The 27,218-nt window shown below is 36.5% G+C and overlaps 2 protein-coding genes across 9 annotated transcripts in view; one reads left to right on the forward strand and one right to left on the reverse strand.

The window, feature by feature from the left end:
- On the reverse strand, positions 1-26,364 carry LOC123531481 (zinc finger protein 39-like). Of its 5 annotated transcripts, none has more exons than XM_053517464.1 (5): positions 25,957-26,364; positions 13,441-13,620; positions 8,974-9,414; positions 3,165-3,363; positions 1-2,482 (listed from the first exon to the last, which is right to left on the reverse strand). In XM_053517464.1, the coding sequence occupies exons 2-5, from the start codon at positions 13,616-13,618 to the stop codon at positions 1,702-1,704; spliced, it is 1,599 nt and encodes a 532-aa protein (XP_053373439.1). In that variant the 5' UTR covers positions 13,619-13,620; positions 25,957-26,364; the 3' UTR covers positions 1-1,701. The 5 variants fall into 5 exon arrangements, with proteins under 5 accessions (XP_053373439.1, XP_053373438.1, XP_053373437.1 ...); XM_053517463.1 differs by lacking the exon at positions 25,957-26,364 and adding an exon at positions 21,499-21,564; XM_053517462.1 differs by lacking the exon at positions 25,957-26,364 and adding an exon at positions 16,258-16,333.
- Positions 21,569-27,218, forward strand: part of LOC123531483 (protein N-lysine methyltransferase METTL21D-like) — a 38,470-nt gene continuing 32,820 nt past the window's right edge. For all 4 annotated transcript variants that reach the window (XM_053517469.1, XM_053517470.1, XM_053517467.1 and 1 more), the window contains exon 1: positions 21,569-21,834. In XM_053517469.1, the coding sequence (XP_053373444.1) occupies positions 21,590-21,834 (245 nt within the window). In that variant the 5' untranslated portion in view covers positions 21,569-21,589. The remainder of the gene's footprint in view (positions 21,835-27,218) is intronic.

The raw sequence follows: 27,218 nt of genomic DNA on the forward strand, positions 1-27,218 counted from the left end.
TTTATTCATTCTTTGGAACTTTATTGCAGATTAATGTACCTTAAAAGTTAAACAAAAATCACAAAAAATGAAACTTGCAATCCTGTTAATTTTCAGGTAAAACTTTGTAAATGAACAATAAAATAGGGATGTACACTAAATTAAAGATTATCTATCTGACCAGTTCAAATTAATACTGATAATAAAAGCTTTTCTTATGGCACTTGTTAGAACTGCTATAATTTTATATCCAAAGAAAACAACTGTCTTTAGATGACCTGACATCAATTTCAGTTCCTTAAACAGTACATACGTATAAAGTCAATTTTATATTTATCTTACATTTACAGTGTCGCAAATTCTTATTAATGACAATGATCTTTGGTGACAAACCATTGTTTCTATTAAGACTTCAAAAACATAATTTGTCATCTTGAAAACTGTCTTACTGTACTTGGATTAACTGGACTGCTGAAGCATGACTTATTTGTTTTGCGTTTTGTCCCGTTTTTCAACAGTATTTCAGTCATGTAACAGCAGGCAGTTAATCTAACTAGTGTTCCTGGATTCTGTGCCAGTACAAACCTGTTCTCCGCAAGTAACTGCCAACTTCCCCACATGTATTACCAGAAGAGAAGGACAAATGATTTCAGACACAATATTTTTTTTTTCCAATCATCAGGGAGAACATACAACCTGCCTGCCTAGGGACTGAACTCGCGACCCGGTGATCTGTAGACCAACACTCTTCCTACTGAGCTAAGTGGGCGGGTGAAGCATGATGGAGAGATGCTTTTTAAGACTTAAGTACAAGGTGAACTTTATTACAGATCATTTATTATCTGTGATCCTGTTAATTTTCAGTGCAAGTATATAAAACCATTCTGTATAAAAACAAATAAAAGCCTTACACAAAGAAATTTTATATAAGAATATATCAGTGCTTATTACCTCCTGGTTTCATTATTTACTAGCTGATGGTAAAACAGAACCCAACAGTATATGTGTTAAGAACTGGCATTTTTTAAATATGGCAAATTGCTGATTTCTAAAAACAATTTGGGGAACTGTATTTTGCTTCTTGACATCTAATTTTAAAAGTGTTAAAATTAAGGGCGAAGTTTATGCAGAAGACTGACTTTCTCTGTCTCTTCTTGAGGTTCAACTGCTTAAGAAGTTACAATTTTACAGCAAATAACTAACAATTTCCATGCATGAATAAGTGGTGGGGACGACAAATGACCTTAGATGTACTGTCTTTAGTAAAATATCGCAGATAATTGTAGGCCTTTCTAGCCCAGCAGACTATTCAAAAATCAATCTACAGATTTCAGAATTAAACTCTTGTGCTTTATCTGTTAAGCTATCCTGGTCAGAAAAATTTCTGTTAAAATAATGCTAGTGCATTCAAAGAGACAATGTTTCTTAAAACAGAAAAATAACTGAAATCATTAACAATAAAAAATAACAGTATAGCACTTCAACATTAACATAACATCTTAAAAACATCACATTAATTACTAAACACTGGCTCCCTTATAAGCTGAAAGTTTGAATCATCATGTCAATTTTTTCAAAGTGCTGCATAATATTTAGCAAGTATATTGAAGTAATGTCAACTAATAAAACAACAAGACAATTATATAATGGCATATGATTTCATAACGTGTTTGCTTGAAACAGTTTGTGAACAATATCACTTCCTCTGGAATAAATATTTGCTCAATTTCCTTGCTGGACCAACAACTTCATCCCATTATCCAAGGTATGCTGTGTGTTCATATGCCTGTCTCGGGAATTTGATGTTGAAAAATCTCGTCTACATACATTACAGGTGTACACAGCTCCAGCATGAATCTTAATGTGAACCCTCATGTTCGACTCTAGTCTTGACTTGTGATTACATATTTTACACTTGTATGGCAATTCTTCCTTATGAACAAGACTATGACGTTTCATATCAATAGCTTGCACAAATGTTTTGTCACACTGTAAGCAAGCATAGGGACGTGCACCTGTATGATAACGAATGTGTATATTCAAGTAACTACCGTCTTTGAATGTTTTACGGCAAATCTCACAGACATATGGACGCTCATTTGTATGGTTTCTCTTGTGTAATACCAACTTCCACTTGTCAGAGAAAGCTTTATCGCATACATCACACACATGGTCCTTTATCTTATCATGAATGCATTTTATATGCTTATTCAAGTGGCTTTTCTGTACAAATGTCTTTGAGCAAATCTCACATTTAAATTTACGTTCAGAACTGTGCGTCTTCATATGAATTTTAAGATAAGACATGCACATGAAAGCTTTTGAGCACACAGGACATACAGATTCTTTGATGTCATGTGATTTTTTATGACAACTAAGTGATCCATTGTCTTTGTACGACTTCCCGCACTCTTCACAGACACAAGGGCGAAGCCCGTTACGTATATTCATATGATCCTTCAAAGTCTGTTTATTGCACAAATTCTTACCACACACCTTGCAACTGAAAGTTCGAACAAGAAAAGGGTTATAACATATTATTTTTCATATCAGAGATTACCTTTTAATATACCTAGAAATTTTCATAAGACAGCAGGCTTGACTATTTGACAACTCAGAAAAATGACCATTACTTGGCAAAACTTGCATAAATGAGTAATCATACAGCAATGACAACAAATTCAATGTAAAACTTTAGTTTAATCATATTCAACATAAGGATCATAACTTAAATATATTTCAAGCAAAGTTAACTTGTTTCTACAAGTATGTGTGATGAGAAAGATGTCTTTTGTGAAGATTCAATCTGGTTCATATAATTGTTGCTGAGATACTGCTTGAAAATCAGTTGTCTGCAAAACTTTAATAAAATCATCCGAGTCAAAAAAGGCCATAGTTTACGATTAAATTCAAACTAACTTAAACTCTGACTGGGTTAGGTAACTATGTGTGAAGTTTCAATCCAATATATGAAATTACTGAGACACAGCTTGATAGTTGTTCACAAAAATCTAATCAAATGTCTATGCTGAAAAAAGCCAAAAACGTAAATCAAATTCAACAAGGAAATTTAAGCTTAATAGTTGCAAGCAAAACATTACAAATTTTCAAAAAGGGCCATGATTTTGATAAAACTCAACCAAGAGTTATCTTCCTTGGTTATATAAATATGTTTGATGACATACTTTTTTTCCAACTGTGATGATTTCCTCAAGTTTCTCTTCTTTGTACCTTGCTTGACCACATTTATCTTTTTCTGAGCCACTCTGTTGTGTTGTTTACCAATTGTATTGTCCCAGTCTCCCTCATGCTTGTAGTGTACATGAGTACCAAAATGAGACTCTGATGAAAATGAGAGATCACACGAATTGCAGTACATCACAACTGAAAAATGACAGACCACATGAAGTGCTGTACATGACAACTGAACAACACCATATGCCTGTTTCAGCAAATTACTTTTGGCTTTTAAAATATCCTACTTACTGACCAGACCTGTCACTTTTTAGCTCACCTGAGCCAGTGTGCTCAAAGGTGAGCTTTTGTGTTCGCCCCTGTATCCGTCATTGGTCAGTCGTCAACAATTTGACTGTTAACACTCTAGAGGTCACAATTTTGGCCCAAACTTAATGAAACTTGGTCAGAATGTTACCCTCAAAACAATCTTGGATGAGTTCAATATTGGGTCATCTGGGGTCAAAAACTAGGTCACCAGGTCAGATCAAAGGAAAACTTGTTAACACTCTAAGAGGTCACAATTTTGGCCCAAACTTAATGAAATTTGGTCAGAATGTTACCCTCAATAAAATCTTGGATAAGTTCAATATTGGGTCATCTGGGGTCAAAAACTAGGTCACCAGGTCAAATCAAAGGAAAAGCTTGTTAACACTCTAGAGGTCACAATTTTGGCCCAATCTTAATGAAACTTGGTCAGAATGTTACCGTCAATAAAATTTTGGAATATATGTAGTTCAATATTGGGTCATATGGGGTTAAAAACTAGGTCACCAGGTCAATTCAAAGGAAAAGCTTGTTAACACTCTACAGGTCATATTTTTGGATGAACGACTGAAGACGACAGACGACGGACACAGGGCAATCACAAAAGCTCACCTTGAGCACTTCGAGCTCAGGTGATCTAAAAACAACCAAGAAATACCGATTTTCCAGGTTAAAAAGGCACAGTATTCTAACAAAATTCAAGAGAGAGTGATGGTTCTTGACCTACATATTAACCTTATGGGAACAAGAGCTTGTAAAACACAAAATGCCCACCTTGATGCATTCAGTATCTGCACGAGGAACAAAAATTATTTGGTCACTGTGCACTGGATGTTTGACATACTGACCTCAAATAAAAAACAAAAGCACCGCCTTGCGGGTGCTGATGCTCATCTGATTTTTATGTATAATAGAAAAATTGTCCTACCCAAGATTTTCTAAGTCCCAAAAGGGCCATAATTCTTGCAAAAAGTAGGACAGAGTTATGTTTCTTGATGTACAAAGTCAGCTTATGATGATGAACAAGTGTTGCAAGTTTCAAAGCAATAGCTTTGATAGTTTAGGTCAACTTTTCTTTATCTAGATATCATCAAGGTGAACATTCAGACAAATTTTCATGAAGATCCATTGAAAAATATGGCCTCTAGAGTGGTCAAAAGGTTTTTCTATTTTATGACCTACTGACCTAGATTTTGACCACAGTTGACCCAGTTTCGAACTTGACCTAGATATCATCAAGATGAATATTCAGACCAACTTTCATACAGATCCCATGAAAAATATGGCCTCTGGAGAGGTCACAAGGTTTTTTCATTATTTGATCTACTGACCTAGTTTTTGAGGGCACATGACCCAGTTCTGAACTTGACCTAGATATCATCAAGGTGAACATTCTGACAATTTTCATGAAGATCCATTGAAAAGTATGGCCTCTAGAGAGGTCATGAGGTTTTTCTATTTTTAGACCTACTGACCTAGTTTTTGACCGCAGTTGACCCAGTTCCGAAGTTGACCTAGATATCATCAAGATGAACATTCTGACCAATTTTCATACAGATCCCTTGAAAAATATGGCCTCTAGAGAGGTCACAAGGTTTTTTTATTATTTGATCTACTGACCTAGTTTTTGACGGCACGTGACTCAGTTTCAAACCTGACCTAGATATCATCAAGGTGAACATTCTGACCAATTTTCATGAAGATCCATTGAAAAGTACGGCCTCTAGAGAGGTCACGAGGTTCTTCTATTTTTAGACCTACTGTCCTAGTTTTTGACTGCAGTTGACCCAGTTTCAAACTTGACCTAGATATCATTAAGATGAACATTCAAACCAATTTTCATACAGATCCCATGAAAAATATGGCCTCTAGAGAGGTCACAAGGTTTTTCTATTATTTGACCTACTGATCTAGTTTTTGATGGCATGTGACCCAGTTTCGAACTTGACCTTGATATCATCAAGGTAAACATTCTGACCAATTTTCATGAAGATCCATTGAAAAGTATGGCCTCTAGAGAGGTCACAAGGGTTTTCTATTTTTAGACCTACTGACCTAGTTTTTGACTGCAGTTGACCCAGTTTCAAACTTGACCTAGATATCATTAAGATGAACATTCAAACCAATTTTCATACAGATCCCATGAAAAATATGGCCTCTAGAGAGGTCACAAGGTTTTTCTATTATTTGACCTACTGATCTAGTTTTTGATGGCATGTGACCCAGTTTCGAAACTGACCTAGATATCATCAAGGTGAACATTCAGATTAATTTTCATGAAGATCCATTGAAAAATATGGCCTCTAGAGAGGTCAAAAGATTTTAATAATTTTAGACCTACTGACCTAGTTTTTGACCGCAGTTGACCCAGTTTCAAACTTGACCTAGATATCATCATGATGAACATTCAGACCAACTTTCATACAGATCCCATGAAAAGTATGGCCTCTAGAGAGGTCACAAGGTTTTTTTATTATTTGACCTACTGACCTAGTTTTTTTAAGGCACGTGACCCAGTTTCAAACTTGACCTAGATATCATCAAGGTGAACATTCTCACCAATTTTTATGGAGATCCATTCATAAGTATGGCCTCTAGAGAGGTCACAAGGTTTTTCTATTTTTAGACCTACTGACCTAGTTTTTGACTGCACATGACCCTGTTTCAAATTTGACCTAGATATCATCAAGATGAACATTCAGACCAATTTTCATACAGATCCCATGAAAAATATGGCCTTTAGAGAGGTCACAATGTTTTTCTATTATTTGACCTACTGACCTAGTTTTTGATGGCACGTGACCCAGTTTCGAACTTGACCTAGATATCATCAAGATGAACATTCAGACCAACTTTCATACAGATCCCATGAAAAATATGGCCTCTAGAGAGGTCAAAAGGTTTTTCTATTATTTGACCTACTGACCTAGTTTTTGAAGGCACGTCACCCACTTTCGAACTTGACCTAGATATCATCAAGGTGAACATTCTGACCAATTTTTATGAAGATCTCATGAAATATATGGCCTCTAGAGAGGTCACAATTTTTTTCTATTTTTAGACCTACTGACCTAGTTTTTGACCGCACGTGACCCAGTTTCGAACCTAACCTAGATATCATCAAGATGAACATTCAGACCAACTTTCACACAGATCCCATCAAAAAATATGGCCTTTAGAGAGGTCACAAGGTTTTTCTATTATTTGACCTACTGACCTAGTTTTTGATGGCACGTGACCCAGTTTCGACCTTGACCTAGATATCATCAAGGTGAACGTTCTGACCAAGTTTCATGAAGATCTTGTGAAATATATGGCCTCTAGAGAGGTCACAAGGTTTTTCTATTTTTAGATCTACTGACCTAGTTTTTGAAGGCAAGTGACCCAGTTTCGAACTTGATCTAGATATCATCAAGGTGAACATTCTGATGAATTTCCATGAAGATCGTGTGAAATATATGGCCTCTAGAGAGGTCACAAGGTTTTTCTATTTTTAGACCTACTGACCTAGTTTTTTAAGGCACGTGACCCAGTTTCAAACTTAACCTAGATATCATCAAGGTGAACATTCTGACCAATTTTCATGAAGATCTTGTGAAATATATGGCCTGTAGAGAGGTCACAAGGTTTTTCTATTTTTAGACCTACTGACCTAGTTTTTGACGGCACGTGACCCAGTTTCGAACTTGACCTAGATATCATCAAGATGAACATTCTGACTATTTTTCATAGAGATCCCATGAAAAATGTGACCTCTAGAGTGGTCACAAGCAAAAGTTTACGGACGCACGCACGGACGTACGGACAGATGGACGGACAACGGACGACGGACACCGCACGATCACAAAAGCTCACCTTGTCACTTTGTGACAGGTGAGCTAAAAATCTGATATTTTCTAAGTCCGAAAGGGGCCATAATTCTTGCAAAAAGCAGGATGGAGTTATGTTTCTTACTGTACAGGGTCAGCTATTGATGGTGAACAAATGTTGCAAGTTTCAAAGCAATACCTTTGTTAGTTTATGAGAAAAGCTGACCTAAACATAAAACTTAACCAGGCAACACTGACACCGACGCTGACACCGACACCGATCCAAGTGATGACAATAACTCATAATTTTTTTCAAAAAATCAGATGAGCTAATAATGGGTCATTTACCAGTCATAAGTGACCTCTGTATCAAATGTGATCTTAGACCAAAGCATTCTCTAGCTATTTGGCAAAAGAGGTCTACTGTTCTGGGTCAATGTGACCTTGACCTTTGACCTACTGGTTTCAAAAGCAATTGAGGTCATCTGCTGGTGTTGATCAACCTCTCTATTAAGTATCTTGATCCTAGGCCCAAGTGTTCTCAAGTTATTGCTCAGAAACAGCTTCACTGTTGCTGGTCACTGTGACCTTGATCTTTGACCTTCTGGTCTCAAAATCAACAGGGGTCATCTGCTGGTGATGATCAACCTCCCTATTCAGTTTCGTGATCCTAGGCCCAAGCGTTCTCAAGTAATCGTCCAGAAACAGTTTACTGTTCTGGGTCACAGCAACCTTGATCTTTGACCTTCTGACCTTAAAATCAATAGGAGTCATCTGCTGGTCATGATCAACCTCCCTGTCATGATCCTAGGCAAAAACCGTTCTTGAGTTAAACCGTTTAACAGTTCCAGGTCACTGTGACCTTGACCTTTGACCTACTAATCTCAAAATCAATAGGGTCATCTGCTAGTCATTCCCAATCTCCTTATAAAGTATCATGGTCCTAAGCTTGAGTGTTCTTGAGTTATAATTTCTTGGCCTACATATTCATCTAATGATGATAATTTAAAACAAGTGTGCAAATTTCAAAGCTGTAGCTTTTATAGCTTTTGAGAAAAGGCGGACCTAAACAAAATTTTAACCAATGCTGACACAATATCTCAATATGTGATCTTTGCAATCCTTTCTGTTGATTTTCAGAAAAGACAGAGATGCCCTGGCTGACAGGTTTCATAAATGTTGAAATTTTGAAGAAGAAAAGTTATTTTCAATGAAATTAATTTTCAAATTAATATTCTGAAGGTAGGGTTGTGTCTCTAAGATCTTTTAATTTGACCTACGGTGTCCAGTATTTGACCTATTACCAAAATTAATGACAGTCACTTCAAGGAAGGGTAAAATGAATTCATTTATTTCATTCACTTAAACATACAGCCAAAAAAAAAAAGATCCTGAGGTCATCAGTCATCAGCTTTGTTTTCAGTCAGCTCAATTTAAAAAAAAAGTTCATTTAAACTCATTTTGGGAGGTGTGATGAGTTTAAATGAACCTTTTTTTTAAATTGAGCTGACTGAAAACAAAGCTGTAAACAAAGGCTCATTACAGAAAACGAAACAGAAAGATGATAAATTTTGAGTAAATAAACACCACTTCTCTCTGAACAGTCAGAGCAGACTGAAAACAAAATTAGTGTCTGGGAAGGGAAGCGTGGAGGTGCTAATCATGAAACCTTGTATATACACACCTTTATTTCCTAATAGTGTCTTCTTTACAACCATACACTGAGCTGATTTAAAACTTTCTTTTGCTGTGTCAGTGCTTTCCAGCTTTTCTATTTTATCATCTATCTGCTGCTTTGACATTGGAATGCTGCTACCAGTGTGATCAAGCTGTTTCTTTGACACATCACTCAGTGATTGTTTCTTGAGCACATTCAGTTTCTCATACATGTCAGTGAAATTTGTTATTTTTAGAATGTTGTGTGAGTCCTCTGGAAGTATCCCTTCTTCTTTCTTTTTTCGACTTTTTTCACTTTTTTTCTTTTCTTGGGAGTTATTATGTTTATCCAGCTTCTTGATTTGAGTGTGTTTAACTTTAGTATCCTCAATTTGCATTTTCTTTAAGCCTATTTTGTGTCTAGCACTTTTTCTAGTTTGCCTCTTCAAGTCTGGCAGCATAGTGGAATCTGTTGTAAAAGACAATAAGTTTTAACAAATTTGACATAAAGTAAAATTGAATGCAAAACTTAACAAAATTCTGTAAGTCAAACCAGGCCAATAATCTGAATCAATTTCAAAACAGAGTATTTCTAACTTAGGTTTGATGACATTATTTTTTTTGTCTTCGATGGTCTTAGTCACACAAACACAATCAAGAAGGTTACACGACAATTTATCTAGTTCTTGATGGCAGAGTAAGAGCCCAGGTGCCCCTCCAGGCATTTTTTCAGGGATTAGTGGGCACCTGGATAGAGCCACCAACCTTCTGTTAGCCAGCTGGATAGCTTTTTTACCAGCAGAGTTTTACATTTGAAGTGAGGCTTTGAATCCACATCTGTGAAGCAAATTCTTCAAACAACCTATCCACTTGGCCATGGAGGCCCTAGAAGGAAGTCTTGAGTGCAATTTCAATCCAATATACTATGCAGCAGTTGCTGAAATACAGCAATATAGATATGTACAAAACTTGAACCAAATTTTAAAAGGCCATATTAAATTTACATTAAATCCGACCAAGAGCCACAAGTGGTGGGGGGTTATAGGAATGGTCTCCATCCTTCCGCCTTTCCGTCCTTCCGTAACATTTTGTGTTCGCTCTGTATCTCCTAAACCCCTTGAAGGATTTTCATGAAAAATGGGTCAAATGATCACCTCATAAAGACAATGTGCAGAACCCATGAGTCAGCCATGTCGGTGCAAGGTGAAGGTCACAACTCAAGGTCAAAGGTTTGAGCCTACCATTTCCTGTCCACTCTGTATCTCTTAAACCTCTTGAAGGATAATTATGAAACTTGGATTAAATTATCACCTCATCAAGACGATGTGCAGAACTCATGAGTCAGCCATGTCGGCTTAAGGTCAAAGTCACAACTCAAGGTCAAAGGTTTGAGCCTTCCATTTCGTGTCCGCTCTGTATCTCTTAAACCCCATGAAGGACAATCATGAAACTTGAATCAGATGATCACCTCATCAAGACAATGTGCAGAACCTATGAGTCAGCCATGTCAGCTCAAGGTCAAGGTCACAACTCAAGGTCAAAGGTTTGAGCCTACCATTTCGTGTCCACTCTGTATCTCTTAAACCTCTTGAAGGATAATTATGAAACTTGGATTAAATTATCACCTCATCAAGACGATGTGCAGAACTCATGAGTCAGCCATGTCGGCTTAAGGTCAAAGTCACAACTCAAGGTCAAAGGTTTGAGCCTTCCATTTTGTGTCCGCTCTGTATCTCCTAAACCCCTTGAAGGATTTTCATGAAACTTGGGTCAAATGATCACCTCATAAAGACGATGTGCAGAACCAATGAGTCAGCCATGTCGGTTCAAGGTGAAGGTCACAACTCAAGGTCAAAGGTTTGAGCCTTCCATTTCGTGTCCGCTCTGTATCTCTTAAACCCCTTGAAGGATAATCATGAAACTTGAATCAAATGATCACCTCATCAAGACGATGTGCAGAACCCATGAGTCAGCCATGTCAGCTCAAGGTCAAATGATCACCTCATCAAGATGATGTGCAGAATTTATGAGTCAGCCATGCCGGCTGAAGGTCAAGGTCACAACTTAGAGTCAAAGGTTTGAGCCTTCCATTTTGTGTCCACTCTGTATCTCCTAAACCCCTTGAAGGATTTACATAAACTTGGGTCAAATGATCACCTCATCAAGAACTCATGAGTCAGCCATGTCAACTCAAGGTCAAGGTCACAACTCAAGGTCAAAGATTTGAGCTCTGTATCTCCTAAACCCGTTTTAGGGTTTTCATGAAACTTGGGTCAAATGATCACCTCATCTAGACGATGTGCAGAATTCATGGGTCAGCCATGTCAGTTCAAGGTCAAGGTCACAGCTCAAGGTCAAAGGTCTACCCTTTCACTATCCATACCAGTGGCGGGGGGATTTAGCTGTCATTCAGACTGCCTTGTCTAATCTATCAGTAGATCTGATGACTGAAAAGAATTGTGTTAAGTTACAGCTTAATAGTTAGTTGCTAAAAAACCTTTGACTGAAATTTCTATGTAGAAAATGGCACATTACTTGAAGTAAATTTTACCAAGTGTTGTGTTAGTCAGTGTGATAACTGGGAAGCAGTGTGTGAAGTTTCAGTGTAATATATATAGTTGTTACTGAGATACCGCTTGACAATCAGTTACATTCAAAACATTAACCAAATGGTCTAAGTCAAAATGAATTCAACAAAGAGTTATCTCACTTATTTCAAAAGGTTTGCTGATTAGAAGCCTTGTGTAAAGTTTCTTTAAAAATTTTATTCAAGGTGTGTATTAGTTGCTCTCACTAATATTCAAATAGTCAAACTAAATCTGCACATTTTCAACCATAAGTAATTTCTATGTTCAAGGACCAGACATGGTTTGCGATTCTATGTATGAACCAGTCTAATATCTGATTCAGTCTTATTAATTGGAAACCTTATGTAAATCATTGCAAGAGCTCTGGAAAGCAGGCAATATACACCTGAACTTGTAGAATACAGGAAATGAGAACACTTTTTTGTCTGTGTTTGTGTGTTGGGGAAAGGGTGAGTAATGTGGTGGCCGACTGAGGTTGTGGGATTTATGTGGTACTAAGGCACAAGAAACTAAGTGATTTTTGTTTTTGAAGTGGGGAGAGGGAAAGGCTGTAATGCAGACTGTTAAACTGTTATAGCATCTCATCACCACCTACATATATTGCAAGTTTCAAGTCAATATCTTGAACAGTTTTTAAGTAGTGCTCTGGACAACAATTCAGAATGACAGATCTGACATTTCAACTCAATTTGTGACCTTGACCTTTGACCTACTTACCCAGTTCATGCACTTTGCACATCATCTCATCTAGTTGTCATGATCTGGACATGATTTTATCTTGCTGTGACCCACTGGACATCATCTAATTGCCACTTACTACAAGAGGGTAATGATGACCTTGGATCGCTCACTGGAGTTATATGAGCCACATGTTTCAAATGACAAACTGATGCTAAAATATAAACAAGAGGGTCATGATGACACTGAATCGCTCACCTGAGTAATATGAGCCACATGTTTCAAATGACAAACTGATGCTAAAATATTAGAAAGTCAGTTTTAAGATCTGTGTGCTTAACTGTACATGTCATCCAAATTTCAAGGTTGTATCTTAAGAAACAAGAAAGTAGGTCAGTAGGTCAAGGTCACAGTCAGGTGACCCCTAATCACTTGGGGTCATCAGGTAACTCATATAACAAGTGATGCCCTGGGTGGGGCCTCTTTTCACCCAGGGGTATAATTTGAACAATCTTGTAAGAGATCCACTAGTCAATGCTACAACCAAATATCAAAGGCCTGGACTTTGAACTTTAGGAAAAGAAGATTTTTTCCCCTACATAAGTCTATGTTAAACTTGGAACCCCCAGGGGAGGGCCTCTTTTCATCCCATGGGCATAATTTGAACAATTTTGGTAGAGGAACACTTGGCAAGACAACATACCAAATATCAAAAGCCTATGCCTTGCAGTTTCAAGCAAGAAGATTTTTGAAGTTTTTTCCTTTATAAGTCTATGTAAAACTTGAGACCCCCCGGGCAGGGCCTCTTTTCAACCCAGGGGCATAATTTGAATAAGTTTGGTAGAGGACCACAAGGCAATGCAACACACCAAATATCAAAAGCCTAGGCCCTGTGGTTTTAGACAAGAAGATTTTTAAAGTTTTTTCCTATGTGAGTCTATGCAAAACTTGGGACCCCCAAGGAGGGGCCTCTTTTCACCCCAGGGGCATAATTTAAACAATTTTCAGAGAGGACCATTAGATGATGTCACATGCCAACAGCTCTTCAATAGCATGGTCTACCAAACCATCAAGCATTAAAAGGGAAACTGGCCTCTTCTCTTATACCCTCGTGGCGATGGGATTCCATCAGGAATGAGGTGTTGAGAGTGATTAATATTTAAGTTGCAGACCTTCCTTCACAATCGACCTAAAATAAATTATGTATAAACTAAACCAAATTCACATACCTTTATGTTCATCATAATCATTCTGGTGTTTCCAATCAGTCACATCAATACAACTGTTTTCTGTAATAGTTTCTGTTTTCAAGGATAGTCTCAACTTCTTTGTTGGAACACTTAGTCTACATTTATCTTCCACAGCACCATCTCCGCTGCCATACATTTCTTCTGTAACTTTAGCCATTTCTACAAAATATATAAATGTTTCTCTTAAGGTATTGGACCCGTAATAGAGTACCTCCTTTTTGAAGAGTATTCAATTCCTAGCATTAACCAACTTTGACTGCAATTTTCAGGGGGCGTAGGTTCAAGCCCCACTGGGACCAAAATTTTTTTTCTGCATAATTTATTTTCCTTTTTTTCTAGTAAGTTTTTACTTCTTTCAATACTTATTAGGGGTGTAATGTACAAAAGTGGAAAATTTTCATTTTATAAGCAATTTCTTGCTGTTCAAAGTGAATTTACCTCTAAATCAGGAGGGGTAGAGTTAGACATCTTTAAAAATACTGAGTTACATGCAGTAAAAGTTCTCTATTTTGCCTTCATTCTTTAGATTACATATTGTGGAAGAAATGCAAGTAGGTTTTACTTCTGCCCCATGGTTATTTTTGAATGAAGTGAGCAAAATTCAAAAACAGACCCACAGGATTCGACCTTAATTTTTCAATGTTAGAGTTAGAATTCTGTCTCATTAAATATGTTTACTTGAGACACCCTAGAAATAACGATATTTACAGTTTTATTTTGTGTTTTATAATTGTTTAACAATAGTTTGATGTTTCAAAATTAATGCTGTAATGAATTCTCTGCAAACATTTTAGATAGTGGCCATCACACTGAAACTTGTCTCTACTTGAGCTTGAGGAAATAACATAAATTATACAAAATTTACAAAAAACGGCACGGTAAAAGTTGTTTAAAATTTGCAACACAGTGCGAAACATGGTCAACTTTAAGAATATACCAAGCAAATGCTATCTTTTAAACATTACTATTAGGTGTCCAATACCTTAATAAAATACAAACTCAAAACACTGCTCAACATTAACCACATGTTTTTTTCATCATTTTGAGAATGTCATCAACACTACTTAAATTGGGATATTGTCTTGCTGGATATAGGACTAAAACAACTTAAATTTGAAAAATTTAATGTCTATCTGGAGGATGATTAAAGCACTCTTACACATCCCCACCACACCCCATCCGTGTGTGAGATGACTCTGGTATTGTTAATGATGACAACTAACAATCTGTGCTCTGATTATGTAATGGTTATGTAAAATTGGATTAAACTAAAATATCTTGAAAATTGCTCTTTGTTCCATATGAAATATTTCTTTATTCAAAACAAGTTATTTTATGGAAAAGACATTAAAATTATATTATAAATGATGAAACTAAACCAGAACTTTGTTGTCAAGTGTCTTCAAAATGCCATGACATCATTTCTGTTTACCAGTACTAACTGGTCATGACTGAAAACAAAAAATCTGTCAATCTGACATTTCCCCGGGCATATGGTAATTTCATTTAGATTGTCAACAGATCTCCAGAACAAAGTGGATCCCACTGGCTAAATTGTCAAACATGAAAGCGAACAATTAATAAGAAGTAAAATCTACAATTTCAGCTTCACATCTCTTAGTTTTCAAGTTCAACAAGTAGTGTGTAATTTACTTAGGAAGGATACCCCACCAAAGAAATTTGACAAAATTTTGTTGAAATTCATGGACTGCACATTTCAGGAAAATGGAAATGACTGTGGTCAATATGCGATTGCAAATACCACTGCAGAAGCTAACGGAACAGACCCATGCACTCAAAGATATAATGTGGAACTTCTGCAGGGTCATTTGATTCATTGTTTGGAAAATGGTAAACTAACACGATTTCCTGCTGTGTCTAGGACTCTTGGGCATGCAAGTGGCATTATTAGATACACCGCTTACCTAAGGAAGTGGCTAGGGGTCCAGTAACCGGACCTCTAGACCCGGAGTATAGGGCAGGCTAGAGGTCCGGTAATCAATATGAATACTGAGAACAGTACTTACAATGAGCCAGGAGACTACATTTTATCTGTAAAAATGGGAGATGAATTCAAAAATTTGTTTTCGTATTTTTCTCATTTTAAATACATGGTAAGTCACAGGAAACAGAAACATTTATAATTCTTTAATCCCGTGAAAAATACGATCGCAAGTTAGACAAATAATTAATAGTAATTTGTACCCTGTGATCGGAAGCTTTTGTTTTTTCTTGTTTTTCTTCGGACTGATGAATTAAAATAATAAACTTATTTTTTTCTTTAGTATGTTAGACTTACCATATATCTAAAACTTAAAACAATGAGAAAAATACAAGAACAAACTTTTGAAATCATCTCCCATTTTTATAGATAAAATACAGTCTGCTCTTTGTAATTCTCAGTATATTGATAACCTTACCTTTAGCCTGCCCTGTATGGTTGACTCCGGGTCTAGAGGTCCGGTTACCAGACCCCTAGCCACTTTCTTACCTGAAAGTATTTTGTACATGCGTGTAGAATTCCTGAAGATGGCATGTATGTGGTTTGCAACAAGTGCAAAATATGGTATCATCCGGAATGTGAGGAACTACATAAAGACAATATACCGGTTGATGACGTTGTTCCCTACTGTTATAAAAAATGCATAAACCCCAAGAAGAAAAATACCAAATGCACAAAAAGGAAATAATTGTATATATTTTAAGGGTATGTTATATCAATGTTGATAAAAACATTTCTCATGATTTTGTCTTCAATTTCTTAGAGCAAATATAAAGAAACCATTCATCGAAAACCTATGAAACATTCCCGTAGATCACAGAGTCCTGTCCGACAATTGTTATACAGAGCAAACATTTCGTAGTTTACTTAATACTTTCGTATTTCTAAAAATAGATAGTGTCACGTGTTTTAGTCCATCGAGTAGGTCATCACAGAAAATTCAATGTGTCAAAGATATTAGATGTATGTCAAGGATTTATGTCATCACGGAATTCAAGATTGTCACGGGTTTTAGGTGATCCAGACAGTTGTCTTATGGTTTATGCTTTGAATTGTCAGACTCAAAGGGTATCAGGTCAACTCGTCCCCAAGTCAACTCGTTCCTGATTTGGTCATTTCGTTCCCCTCATGATAAAATTTGGTCAACTTGTCCCTATTTTGGTCAACTCGTCCCCCTTTTGGCATTTTAATGGTATTTAATTGTATGAGAAGTTGCCAATTGACTGAATGAAATGTGTTAGGATTGAGGAAATTATTTGTTAAAGTTTAATCTTATTGAAGAGTTTGAAGGTAACCAGCATCAAATACGAATATTAAAACAGCAATCATGTTGTAGATCTAGCAGACTTACAAAACAAGAGGGCCATGATGGCCCTGTATCGCTCACCTGAGTACCATTGCTCAAAATGATATGATTAAGTTTTGACATAGAGCACATAGGCATACACATTAAATATCATCAGGATAAACATTTTCTTATAACAGTCCCTTTTGACCTAGTCAGGGCCAATTTCCATACCAAGTTTGAGGGTCCTAGGCTCAAATGCTGCATTTTTGTACTAACATGACTATTCCTTACCCTGGAAGACTCAAATAACATTTAAAACCAATCTCATTAGACACTGCTGAGATATATTTGGTTACATAAAATAAAGGGAGGTAATTTGTCATAAATTCAGTCAATTTGTATCTCCACTGATTGTCCAAGTCCATTTGTTGACATAAATGAAATTTCAGATCAGTATCTTCATAAGTTACGGAGATATACTCATTTTAACTTGAAATAAAGGGAGGTAATTTGAATAAAATCAGTCCATAGTTATCTACCCTGATTGTCTAAGTCCAACTAATGACAATAATGAAATTTCAAATAAGTCCTATAAGTACTTACTGATATAAATCCATTTTGATTACAATCAAGGGAGGTAATCAGATATAAAATAACTCTGGAACCTATGACTGGATCTGACAGATTCGTCATGGAATCCAGGATTTATTGTTGGTAAAGATATTTAGGAAGTTTGTATCAAATCAAAGCATAAATGAAGTCTCTATATGGCTAAAAAAGCCAAAATAGCAAATTTTGGACCTTTAAAGGACCATAACTCTAGATCCCATGATGGAATCTAGCCAGTTCAAGAAAGGAACCAAGATCTTGTGGTGATACAAGTAGTGTGCAAGTTTCATTAAAATCAAATCATAAATGAAGCTGCTATTATGCAGACATGGTCAAAATAGCTAATTTTGGCCCTTTCAGGGGCCATAACTCTGGAATCCATTATGGGATCTGGCCGGTTCAAGAAAGGATCCGAGATCTTATGGTGACTAATTCTAGCCCTTTCAGGGGCCATCACTCTGGAACTTATAATGGAATCTGACCAGTTCAAGAAAGGAACCAAGATCTTATGGTGATACAAGTTGTGTAATAGTTTGGTTAAAACTAGAGCTATCACTAAAGGTGATGAATGTACCCCCAGCATGCACTGACACAGTACATTGCAATTTGACGCACACAAGATTGCATAATTATGTGGACTGTATGTATATGGACTGTATGTATATAGACTGTATGTATACAGTATAGTAACAAAAAACAAAGTCCCATAACTATGCAGAATATTTATTAAAAGAATGTAACATGCACTCTGCACAACTAGGGTTGGTACTGATCACTTGTGTGAAGTTTCATTAAATTGTGTGCAAGGGTTTGGTAGATTAGGCACGCACAAGATTGCATATGCAGACTGTATGTACATAGTATGTTAACAAGAAACAAAGTCCCATAACTCTGCAATTTTTGTTGCTGAAAGAACCTAACATGCCCCATGCACAACTACTGTTGTTACTGATCACTTGTGTGAATTTCATTAAATTGGTGTCAAGGGGATGAGGAGAGATGGTGCGCACAAGATTGTGTCTATGTATATAGTATAGTAACAAAAAAACAAAGTCCCATCACTCTGCAAATTTTTTTTCTAAAAGAACCTAATATGCCCCATGCACAACTACTGTTGGTACTGATCACTTGTGTGAAGTTTCATTAAATTGTGTCAAGGGGATGAGGAGAGATGGTGCGCGCACAAGATTGTGTCTATGTATATAGTATATAGTAACAAAAAAACAAAGTCCCATAACTCTGCAAATTTTTTTTCTAAAAGAACCTAACATGCCCCATGCACAACTACTGTTGGTACTGATCACTTGTGTGAAGTTTCATTAAATTCTGTCAAGGGGATAAGGAGAGATGGTGCGCACAAGATTGCGTCTATGGACAGACGGACAGACAACCTCTTACAACTTTGTTGTAGGGGGGTACAATAAAAACAAGATCACTAGACACATGCATTCCCTATCTTTCCGGCAAATTCAAACACCCTGTAATTATTACAAGTTCTCTTTCTACCCGGCTACCATCATTCTCTGGAATTCTTTGCCGGCTGACATTGCTCAGGCACCTACCCTGGACCAGTTTAGGCAAGGGGTAACCAAACTGTGCCAGGACTTCTGAGTGACCAGGCTGTTTTTAATCTTTTTACTGTACATTTCGCCTTTTTATTAGCACTATCAGCTTTGTCTCAAATTCTCACAAATACTTTATGTATTACTTTATTTCTCCTGTACACTCCTGCTTTTAAACTCTTATGCACAGACGCGCACCTGCATAAAATACTCGCAAGGGTGTCATGCAGTATTTATAGATAGATAGAATCATAAATGATGCTGCTATTGTGCAGAAAAGGTCAAAATAGCTTATTCTGGCCCTTTCAGCAGCCATAACTCTGGAACCCATAATGGAATCTGACCAAGATCTTGTGGTGATACAAGTTGTGTGCAAGTTTGGTAAAAATCAAATAATAAATAAAGCTGCTATTGTGCAGACAAGGTCAAAATAGCTAATTCTGGCCCTTTCAGGGCCCATAATGCTCAACAGTCAGTTTGAATCTGTTTTTTCCCGTCCACAACCACTCAGCCTTAAGCAACTATCGAAAAGTGCAGCCTCCACTCCTACCCACCAGCCTATGTCTCCAATAAGTATAAGTGTCGAAGGTGTAGACAAACTACTTCTAGGTTTAAACCCGCATAAGGCCTCAGGGCCAGATGAAATCTCACCCAGGTTACTTAAAGAACTACATAATGAAATTGCCCCTCTTCTAACAGTCATCTTCCAGCAGTCACTTGAAACTGGCATTATTATGAACGACTGGAAACATGCGGTCATAGCACCAGTTTTCAAAAAAGGTCAGAAATCTAAACCCAGTAATTATAGGCCCATCTCCCTGACTTGTATAGCATCCAAATTATTAGAGCATATACTAGTCTCCAACATAATGTCATACTTCGACAAGAACAACGTCCTTAGCCCACAACAACATGGTTTCAGGTCAAAACATAGTTGTGAGACCCAACTCATAGGTTTTACCCGAGAAATAGCAGATAATCTTGAAAAAGGTCAACAAACTGATGTAATTATTATGGATTTTAGTAAAGCCTTCGACAAAGTAGATCATCATAAACTGATTCACAAACTCAAATACCTAGGTATTAATAATAAGGTCACCGCATGGGTTAAGTCATTTCTCAGTAACAGATCTCAGCAAGTCCTTGTTGAAGGTAAAGTCTCTGAAAGGTTACCTGTCCTATCAGGGGTCCCCCAAGGCTCAGTCCTTGGCCCCTGCCTATTTCTCGCCTACATAAATGACTTGCCCAGTAGTATCAAAAGTCGAGCCCGTCTCTTTGCTGATGACACCATTGTCTACCTTACCATCAAATCTAAATCCTCTGCAGAAAGCTTACAGCAAGACCTCTACTGTTTAGAAAAATGGGAAAAAGAATGGTCAATGGAATTTAATCCCGATAAATGTGAAGTTCTTAGAATATATCGTAAAAGAAATCCTGTTATATATCCTTACACCCTACATAATGTCCAACTTCAGTCCACTGACCATGCAAAATATCTTGGTGTTACCCTAAATAATAACTTGACCTGGTCAAATCACATAAATAACATAACATCCAAGGCCAGTAATACCCTTCGCTTCATCAAAAGGAATGTAAAGACTACCAACAGACAGGTTAAAGAAATGGCCTACAAAACCTATGTCCGCCCCCAGGTCAAGTACTGTTCCACGGTCTGGCACCCCTGGCAAAAATATCAAACTCATAAAGTAGAAAGGGTACAAAGATCTGCAGCCCGCTATGTTTTTAATGACTACCAGTATACCAGTAGCGTCTCAGATATGTTATCTGAACTTAATTGGAAGACCCTAGAACAAAGAAGAAATCATTCCTCCCTGGTTATTTTCTATAAGATAAGAAATGAATTAGTGGCTGTGGACCATCACCATCTCACACAGACACGAAATTTAAATTACTTAATTCCACAGTCCAAAACGTTGTACCATGAAAATTCCTTTTTCCCCAGGACTATCAGACTATGGAACAGTTTACCAATATATATCCAGTCCAGTCCCAATTTGCAGACATTTGTCAGCGGGCTGGACTCGCAGTCTCTCTAAATACTATAATCCGCTGATTTTAAACTGTATACTTTGGGTCTTTTATCTTTTTAATTTTGCACATAACATTTTTACTAAAAAAACTGTTTCCTGACAGCGCCTTCCAGTCATAATCGCTAGACGATTGTTCGGCAGTAGATAGTTGAAGTTGAAGTAATGGGATCTGGCCAGTTCAAGAGATGTTTATATGCTGTAAGTTTAGCATTAAATATACTTATTTGAAAAAAAAATACGACTTAATTTATCATATTTTAATTTTGTTTTCAAAAATATTTTTTTTAAAAAGTGGGGCCGAAATGACCAATTTGAAATCGCCGAGGGGCACGAAATGACCAAATCGGGGACGAGTTGACTCGGGGACGAGTTGATTAGGGGACGAGTTGACTGTAAATCGACTCAAAGCACTGGCAATCACTGACATAACATGGAACTAAAATAATAAAACACATAAATTGAGAGCATCGTTTTAAATAGTAGGCCCTATTTGTATATAAATGTATAAAACATAATGAGTTTTACCGTCTTTAATAATAAAAAAAAATTATAATAGACGATAAGCGTTCCGACGTTCCTGATCACAAAAACTACATAGAGTTATTTCCCTTCCAATATGTCTGCGCCCATGAATCTCGAAAAAGTGTTTGTCAGAGAAGTTCAGAGAAACGACTCTGAAATCCTGCAGATCAATCAATGTGAGGTTGGAGATGTAGGTTGTGTTGTTTGGGATGCAGCCATTGTCCTTGCAAAATATCTAGAATCCCATGACTTTCACAGAGGCAATGATTTGGTGGATAAAGCTGTTGTGGAGATTGGTGCAGGCACAGGGGTTGTTGGGCTGATGGCTGCAAGTTATGGGTACGTCAAAATACTGATATGAGACTTGGTGTAAAGATATTGAAGTTTAAAGTAGGCCTAGAATCAGTGCTGTCGTGTTTACCAGGGTAATTCAAACATTTGGCAAAATTCGGCCCCATTCCCCCCTCTGAAAAGTATGCTTTTTCCCCCATTTAAAAAAAATTCCCCCCTCACCAGAGTTTACATCGAGTAAAATTGATGTCCTATGCGGCATCGGGTTTTATTTTATACCATGTGGTAATGGGTTATATTAAATAATAAATAGAATATGAGTATTCCCACACAACCTATTTTCGACCACAACCTATTTTCGACCGCCTAGGACTTTGTATGATAAAAATCTTTACAAGCCAAATTTACCAGTAGTGATTGTTTCACTGTTTACAGCAGAGACAACATGTTAGGAACCTTTTCTCCTTCAGTTTTTGTACTTGGAAGTTTATATAAATTGCATTTATGTAGCAGTGCCATGTTTTCATGAGGTTTTTCTTATTTCTAAAAAACCTGCATGTTTCCTTGTCTACTAGTACTACATATTCTTACTTAAACCAATATCAGTATTTATATATCTTTTGTACTAAATGTATATTGCGTAACACATGTTTACTGCCAGAATTGTGAAGCATACTGTAATTAAATTATTTTGACAATGCAGTCATGATGCCTGTCCTTGCAACAGTTTTCTTCATTTTCTAAGCAGTTTGAAATATTCAGAGTGTCAATAGCTCGGAAGGTCTTTTCACCCCAAGACACCCAAAGACACTCCAAAACACCGCAAGACACCTAGAATATTAATTTATTTGTATCATTTATTAAAAATATATATCTTAAAGACATGCTAATACAGTTAAGATAACCTTCAGAGTAGATTTGTTCAAGGAAATACATATAAGAACATCCGCTGAAACAAACTTGTTATTAATGTGAAAGGGAGGTAAAGCCAGTGTTACTATGTAAATAACATATTTATTTGTTTCCCTTGGATATAGTCATTCTGCAGTTCCCAGACGCCCTTACAGTTAAAAACATTTTTTTTTTACTCAAATTTACTAACATATTTTACAAACGCAATAACTTTTAAATGAAAAGGAAATAACTGGATCTCCTTTAGGCTTTATCATAGTTAAGCTTTTTGGATTTTTCCCCTTGAATTATTATGTCCTGAAGTTTCCTTTTTTATGATTCAGAAAAAAAAGAAAATTATCACCTAAAACATTAAAATATGTTATTATTTTGACATTTTAATACTAAACAATAGGACGATTATTGTTTTTTAGGTGTCTTGGGGTGTCTTTGGATGTTTTGGGGTGTCTTGGGGTGAAAAGACCCTCCCTCAATAGCTAGCAATAATATAATACATTGTCATCTATGACAGATATCAATGTAGCAGATGTGACACCCTGATTCTCTGGAGTTATTGAGCACATGATATAGTACTTTAGATAATGTACTAACTTTTGTCTGTCATTTACTTTACCCTACCCCCTGTAATCTAGGTGCCAATTTAGGCAAGTGTACCTACAGTATATTGATCTGCCGCATTGGTTTTGGTGTTTGTTGCCAGACTTGATTTGTGTGTGTTCTATGTTTGCCATGTTGTAATTAAACTACTGTAAAAGTTTAGTGCTGTTTTTTTTTTGCTAAAATGAAAACACCACCTGTGGTCGGATTTAGGTTGTAAATTTTCAGCATGACTTCCTACTGATGGCTTTCAAAATCATCATGCCAGGGATTCGATCATTAAGAAACTTTAAACTTAAATGGTATGCTTTTATAGCACTTATGCTGATAGAAAGTGTGAGACAATAAACCAAAGATTTGGACTTGCATTTGTACAAAACTGGACAGAAAACCTGTTAAGCAGTCGAAAACTGGTTGTGCCAGGATATATACTATCAGGTGGGTGCTTTCCAAGTTCATTTTGTTTTCATAGTCAAGCGCCTCGCCGATGGCTTCAAAATGTCACACAACGCGAAGTCTTATCTGAAAAAGGTAGACAAAAAATGGCTAAAGGGTCTAAGAATACTGACATTCTGTTAAAAACAGAGCCTTCTTTTTTCAAAGTAAACTGGCTCCCGTCCCTATGTTTGTTCTTATTTACATATATAGGCCTATATAAGTTTATTCATTAAGAGGGAAGTAACTCCAGTAGGTTGTTTCTACATTGACATTTTTTATTGCCCCTGGCTTCGAACATAGGTTGTATGGTTCAGCCATCAGATAAAATGTGCTATATTAGAGGCTTATGATTTTCTTATTTTGCCTGCAGTATTTATATAAAAAATAACCATGCAGCCAGGGAGCCAGGCTATTTTCAAAGGTACTTCCTCCATCTGCAAGGTCCATAATCATTTTTGATGTGACATCTCGGCAAAGGCAAATTAAGAGAAATCGAGAACAGGAATGTTCTGTTGTCAAAAAACTCTACGATTTTCTTTTTTAACTTGTTTCTGGCACAATGTCATTAATCGCTTTCTTGAATTTTAAATATATGGATAGGGTTGGATACCGGTTCCCGGTATCGGTACCGTACCGAATAATCACTTCGTAAAGTACCGGTATATACCGTTTCGTAAAGAACCGGTTCCGATTCCGGTATTTCCATAAAAGTAAATAAACAAAATAATTACCAAATCCGCGGCAAAAGAAAGCAGAAATTAAGCAAATAGTATTTGAAACACAGTTATAGGAATAAGGTCAGTAATTCGGTCGAAAATGTGCTTCCGTGGTGTAGTCGAAAGAAGTCCATAATAAATAGATCCTAATTTTCCCATTTTCTGCGCAAATTCGTGTAGAACGAGCGCTTTAATCACACTTTTTCGCTACTAGAATACATTCTGCATGAAATGAGACGGTTTTCATGTTCATACAACCCACATGGCAAGTTTTGCAGATCGAAACCGGAAGTAGGTGTTTATTGCGCGGAGGAGAGCAAATATGCGCCATTTTTAGGGTAGCAGACCACAACTGACTGGCATTTCACTAGGAACTATTCAACCCCCTATTTTCTTTTCATTTTTTCGTTAATTTGTGATAGAACTTTCATGAAAAATTGGTGCAGGAAAAAGTGATGTTCTCTAAAGATACGTAAAGACGACATGAAGTTGTCGTTTTTTATATGAAACAAAGAAGGATTTGAATTACTGACCTTTAACCTATAAGAGCTGAAATAAGACTATTCTCGAAACACATCGTAATTAGTCTTTATAGCCATAAATCGGTTGTAAATGATATAAAAGAGTGTTTCCAATGCAAAATAATAATGAAATGTGAAAAATTTTGAATTTTGACCTTATTTTATGTACATGCGTCTATTTCAGCAGCGATTTCTGGGATTTAAAAGCCAATACTTTGTCTGGAGAATGTCAGAAAATGCACAAAATGCATCCTTCTGGGTCTTATTCATGACGGAATGAATGATATTTCAGAATCCCAGTGAAAAATGATGCAAAAAAGTGAAACTTTTACCAAAATATACAATAAAAGGCCCATAAGGCCAAAAATTAGCCCTGTAAAGGGGTAGGGGATGGCTTCTATTAAATGTCTATATTTCTCCAAAATCTCGAAATTTCACAATGAAACTTGGCAATATGTTTGGTATTACATCTTTCTTGGAAATAGAGATGAAAATGGTGTGAAATTTGATAAGAAACATTTCTTATAGGAATAAGGTCAGTAATTCGGTCGAAAATGTGCTTCCGTGGTGTAGTCGAAAGAAGTCCATAATAAATAGATCCTAATTTCCCATTTTCTGCGCAAATTCGTGTAGAACGAGCGCTTTAATCACACTTTTTCGCTACTAGAATACATTCTGCATGAAATGAGACGGTTTTCATGTTCATACAACCCACACGGCAAGTTTTGCAGATCGAAACCGGAAGTAGGTGTTTATTGCGCGGAGGAGAGCAAATATGCGCCATTTTTAGGGTAGCAGACCACAACTGACTGGCATTTCACTAGGAACTATTCAACCCCCTATTTTCTTTTCATTTTTTCGTTAATTTGTGATAGAACTTTCATGAAAAATTGGTGCAGGAAAAAGTGATGTTCTCTAAAGATACGTAAAGACGACATGAAGTTGTCGTTTTTTATATGAAACAAAGAAGGATTTGAATTACTGACCTTTAACCTATACGCGATCGACATTGTTTACTGTGACACCGCTCCGAGTAACATGGAGAGCTGGCCTTGCGAATAATTTCGTATGCTAAATATTATTATAAAAAACTTCTTTTCCCGTCGTTTTAAACTACGTGAATCATACTTAATTGCAAAATATACGACATTTTTTTGCTCTTTGTCATATTCTATCAAAACAAATGAAAAAAAAAATTATTTTAATAAAAGTTACGAAACTAAGCTGTAACCTACGTAAACAAGTCATCGGTTTTCGCGAACTAATAGAAATACGTTATTGCTGGTTGTTTCAAGCGTTTTGAGGGTTATTTTTCAATGAAAATTGTGTTGGAAAAGATGTTGCAATTTAAATACATTACTAGTTAACCTGGTTGAAGATTTATCATGAGTGACAACGAGTCTGTTAGTGTTGAATTTCACAGTTCTCGTCAGTGTAGAGCAAGCATTAACACAGTCAGTGAGTCCTAGATTTAGATTGCACAGTGAGCGACGTATGTACTCTTTTTTTTTATTTTGGAAAACTCTAGTTTGTAAAATATGTTTATTTTATTTACTCTTTCATAATTTTAGTACAACATCAAATTAACAGACTTAAAATGTTTATATATCAAAGCAAATTTTCCTGTATAACTACTTAAAACGGTGTATTTAATACTAACCAAATCATTGCTTATGTGCACAGGTGCCAGACACATAACCAAATATTTTACTTAATAGACCTATATATGTATATAATAGTCTATTATATACATATATAGGTCTATTAAGTAAAATATTTGGTTATGTGTCTGGCACCTGTGCTTATGTGATGTACTTCAAAGCTTGGTATCGGTATCGGTATCGTTAAAAATACCGTATCGTTTCGTTGGTATCGGTATCGGACCGCTTCGTCCTTAACGATATCCAACCCTATATATGGACTAAACTTGTCCTGTCATTTCTGTGATCTATTAAATCTGTCAGGGTCTCACTCTGCACTTCTTGCAAATGCAAAATAGTTCAATTTTGACGAAAATGGTTATTTTGGAGGAAAAAAATACTTCTTATCAAATATTTTATGTTGGATTAGCCAAATGGTTGTATATTCTCCACCAGTGGCTAGAATAACCACACTATCCAAGATTCTTTGTGGATTGAAACATGCAGCAAAACTTACCCTTTCAGCTCGTTTGCGTCAAAATTTCCCCCGGCTAAGGTAAGGGCTCTGAACCCCTTTCCTCAGAAGTGGGGAAAAAAAACTGAGATTA

The sequence above is a fragment of the Mercenaria mercenaria genome, chromosome 11 (assembly GCF_021730395.1).
Source record: "Mercenaria mercenaria strain notata chromosome 11, MADL_Memer_1, whole genome shotgun sequence".
NCBI classification, from domain to species: Eukaryota; Metazoa; Mollusca; class Bivalvia; order Venerida; family Veneridae; genus Mercenaria; species Mercenaria mercenaria.

What these genes read in the sequence shown, in the direction of transcription:
- LOC123531481 (XM_053517462.1), bottom strand. Translation starts at nt 16,318, where the DNA reads ATGTTTGCTCTGTATAACAATTGTCGGACAGGACTCTGTGATCTACGG. An exon ending in TCTACGGGAATGTTTCATAG is followed by an intron (nt 13,621 to 16,257) that starts GTTTTCGATGAA and finishes TATATTTTGTAG; the next exon opens with AAATGGCTAAAGTTACAGAA. An exon ending in GACACTATTAGGAAATAAAG is followed by an intron (nt 3,364 to 8,973) that starts GTGTGTATATAC and finishes GTCATTTTTCAG; the next exon opens with TTGTGATGTACTGCAATTCG.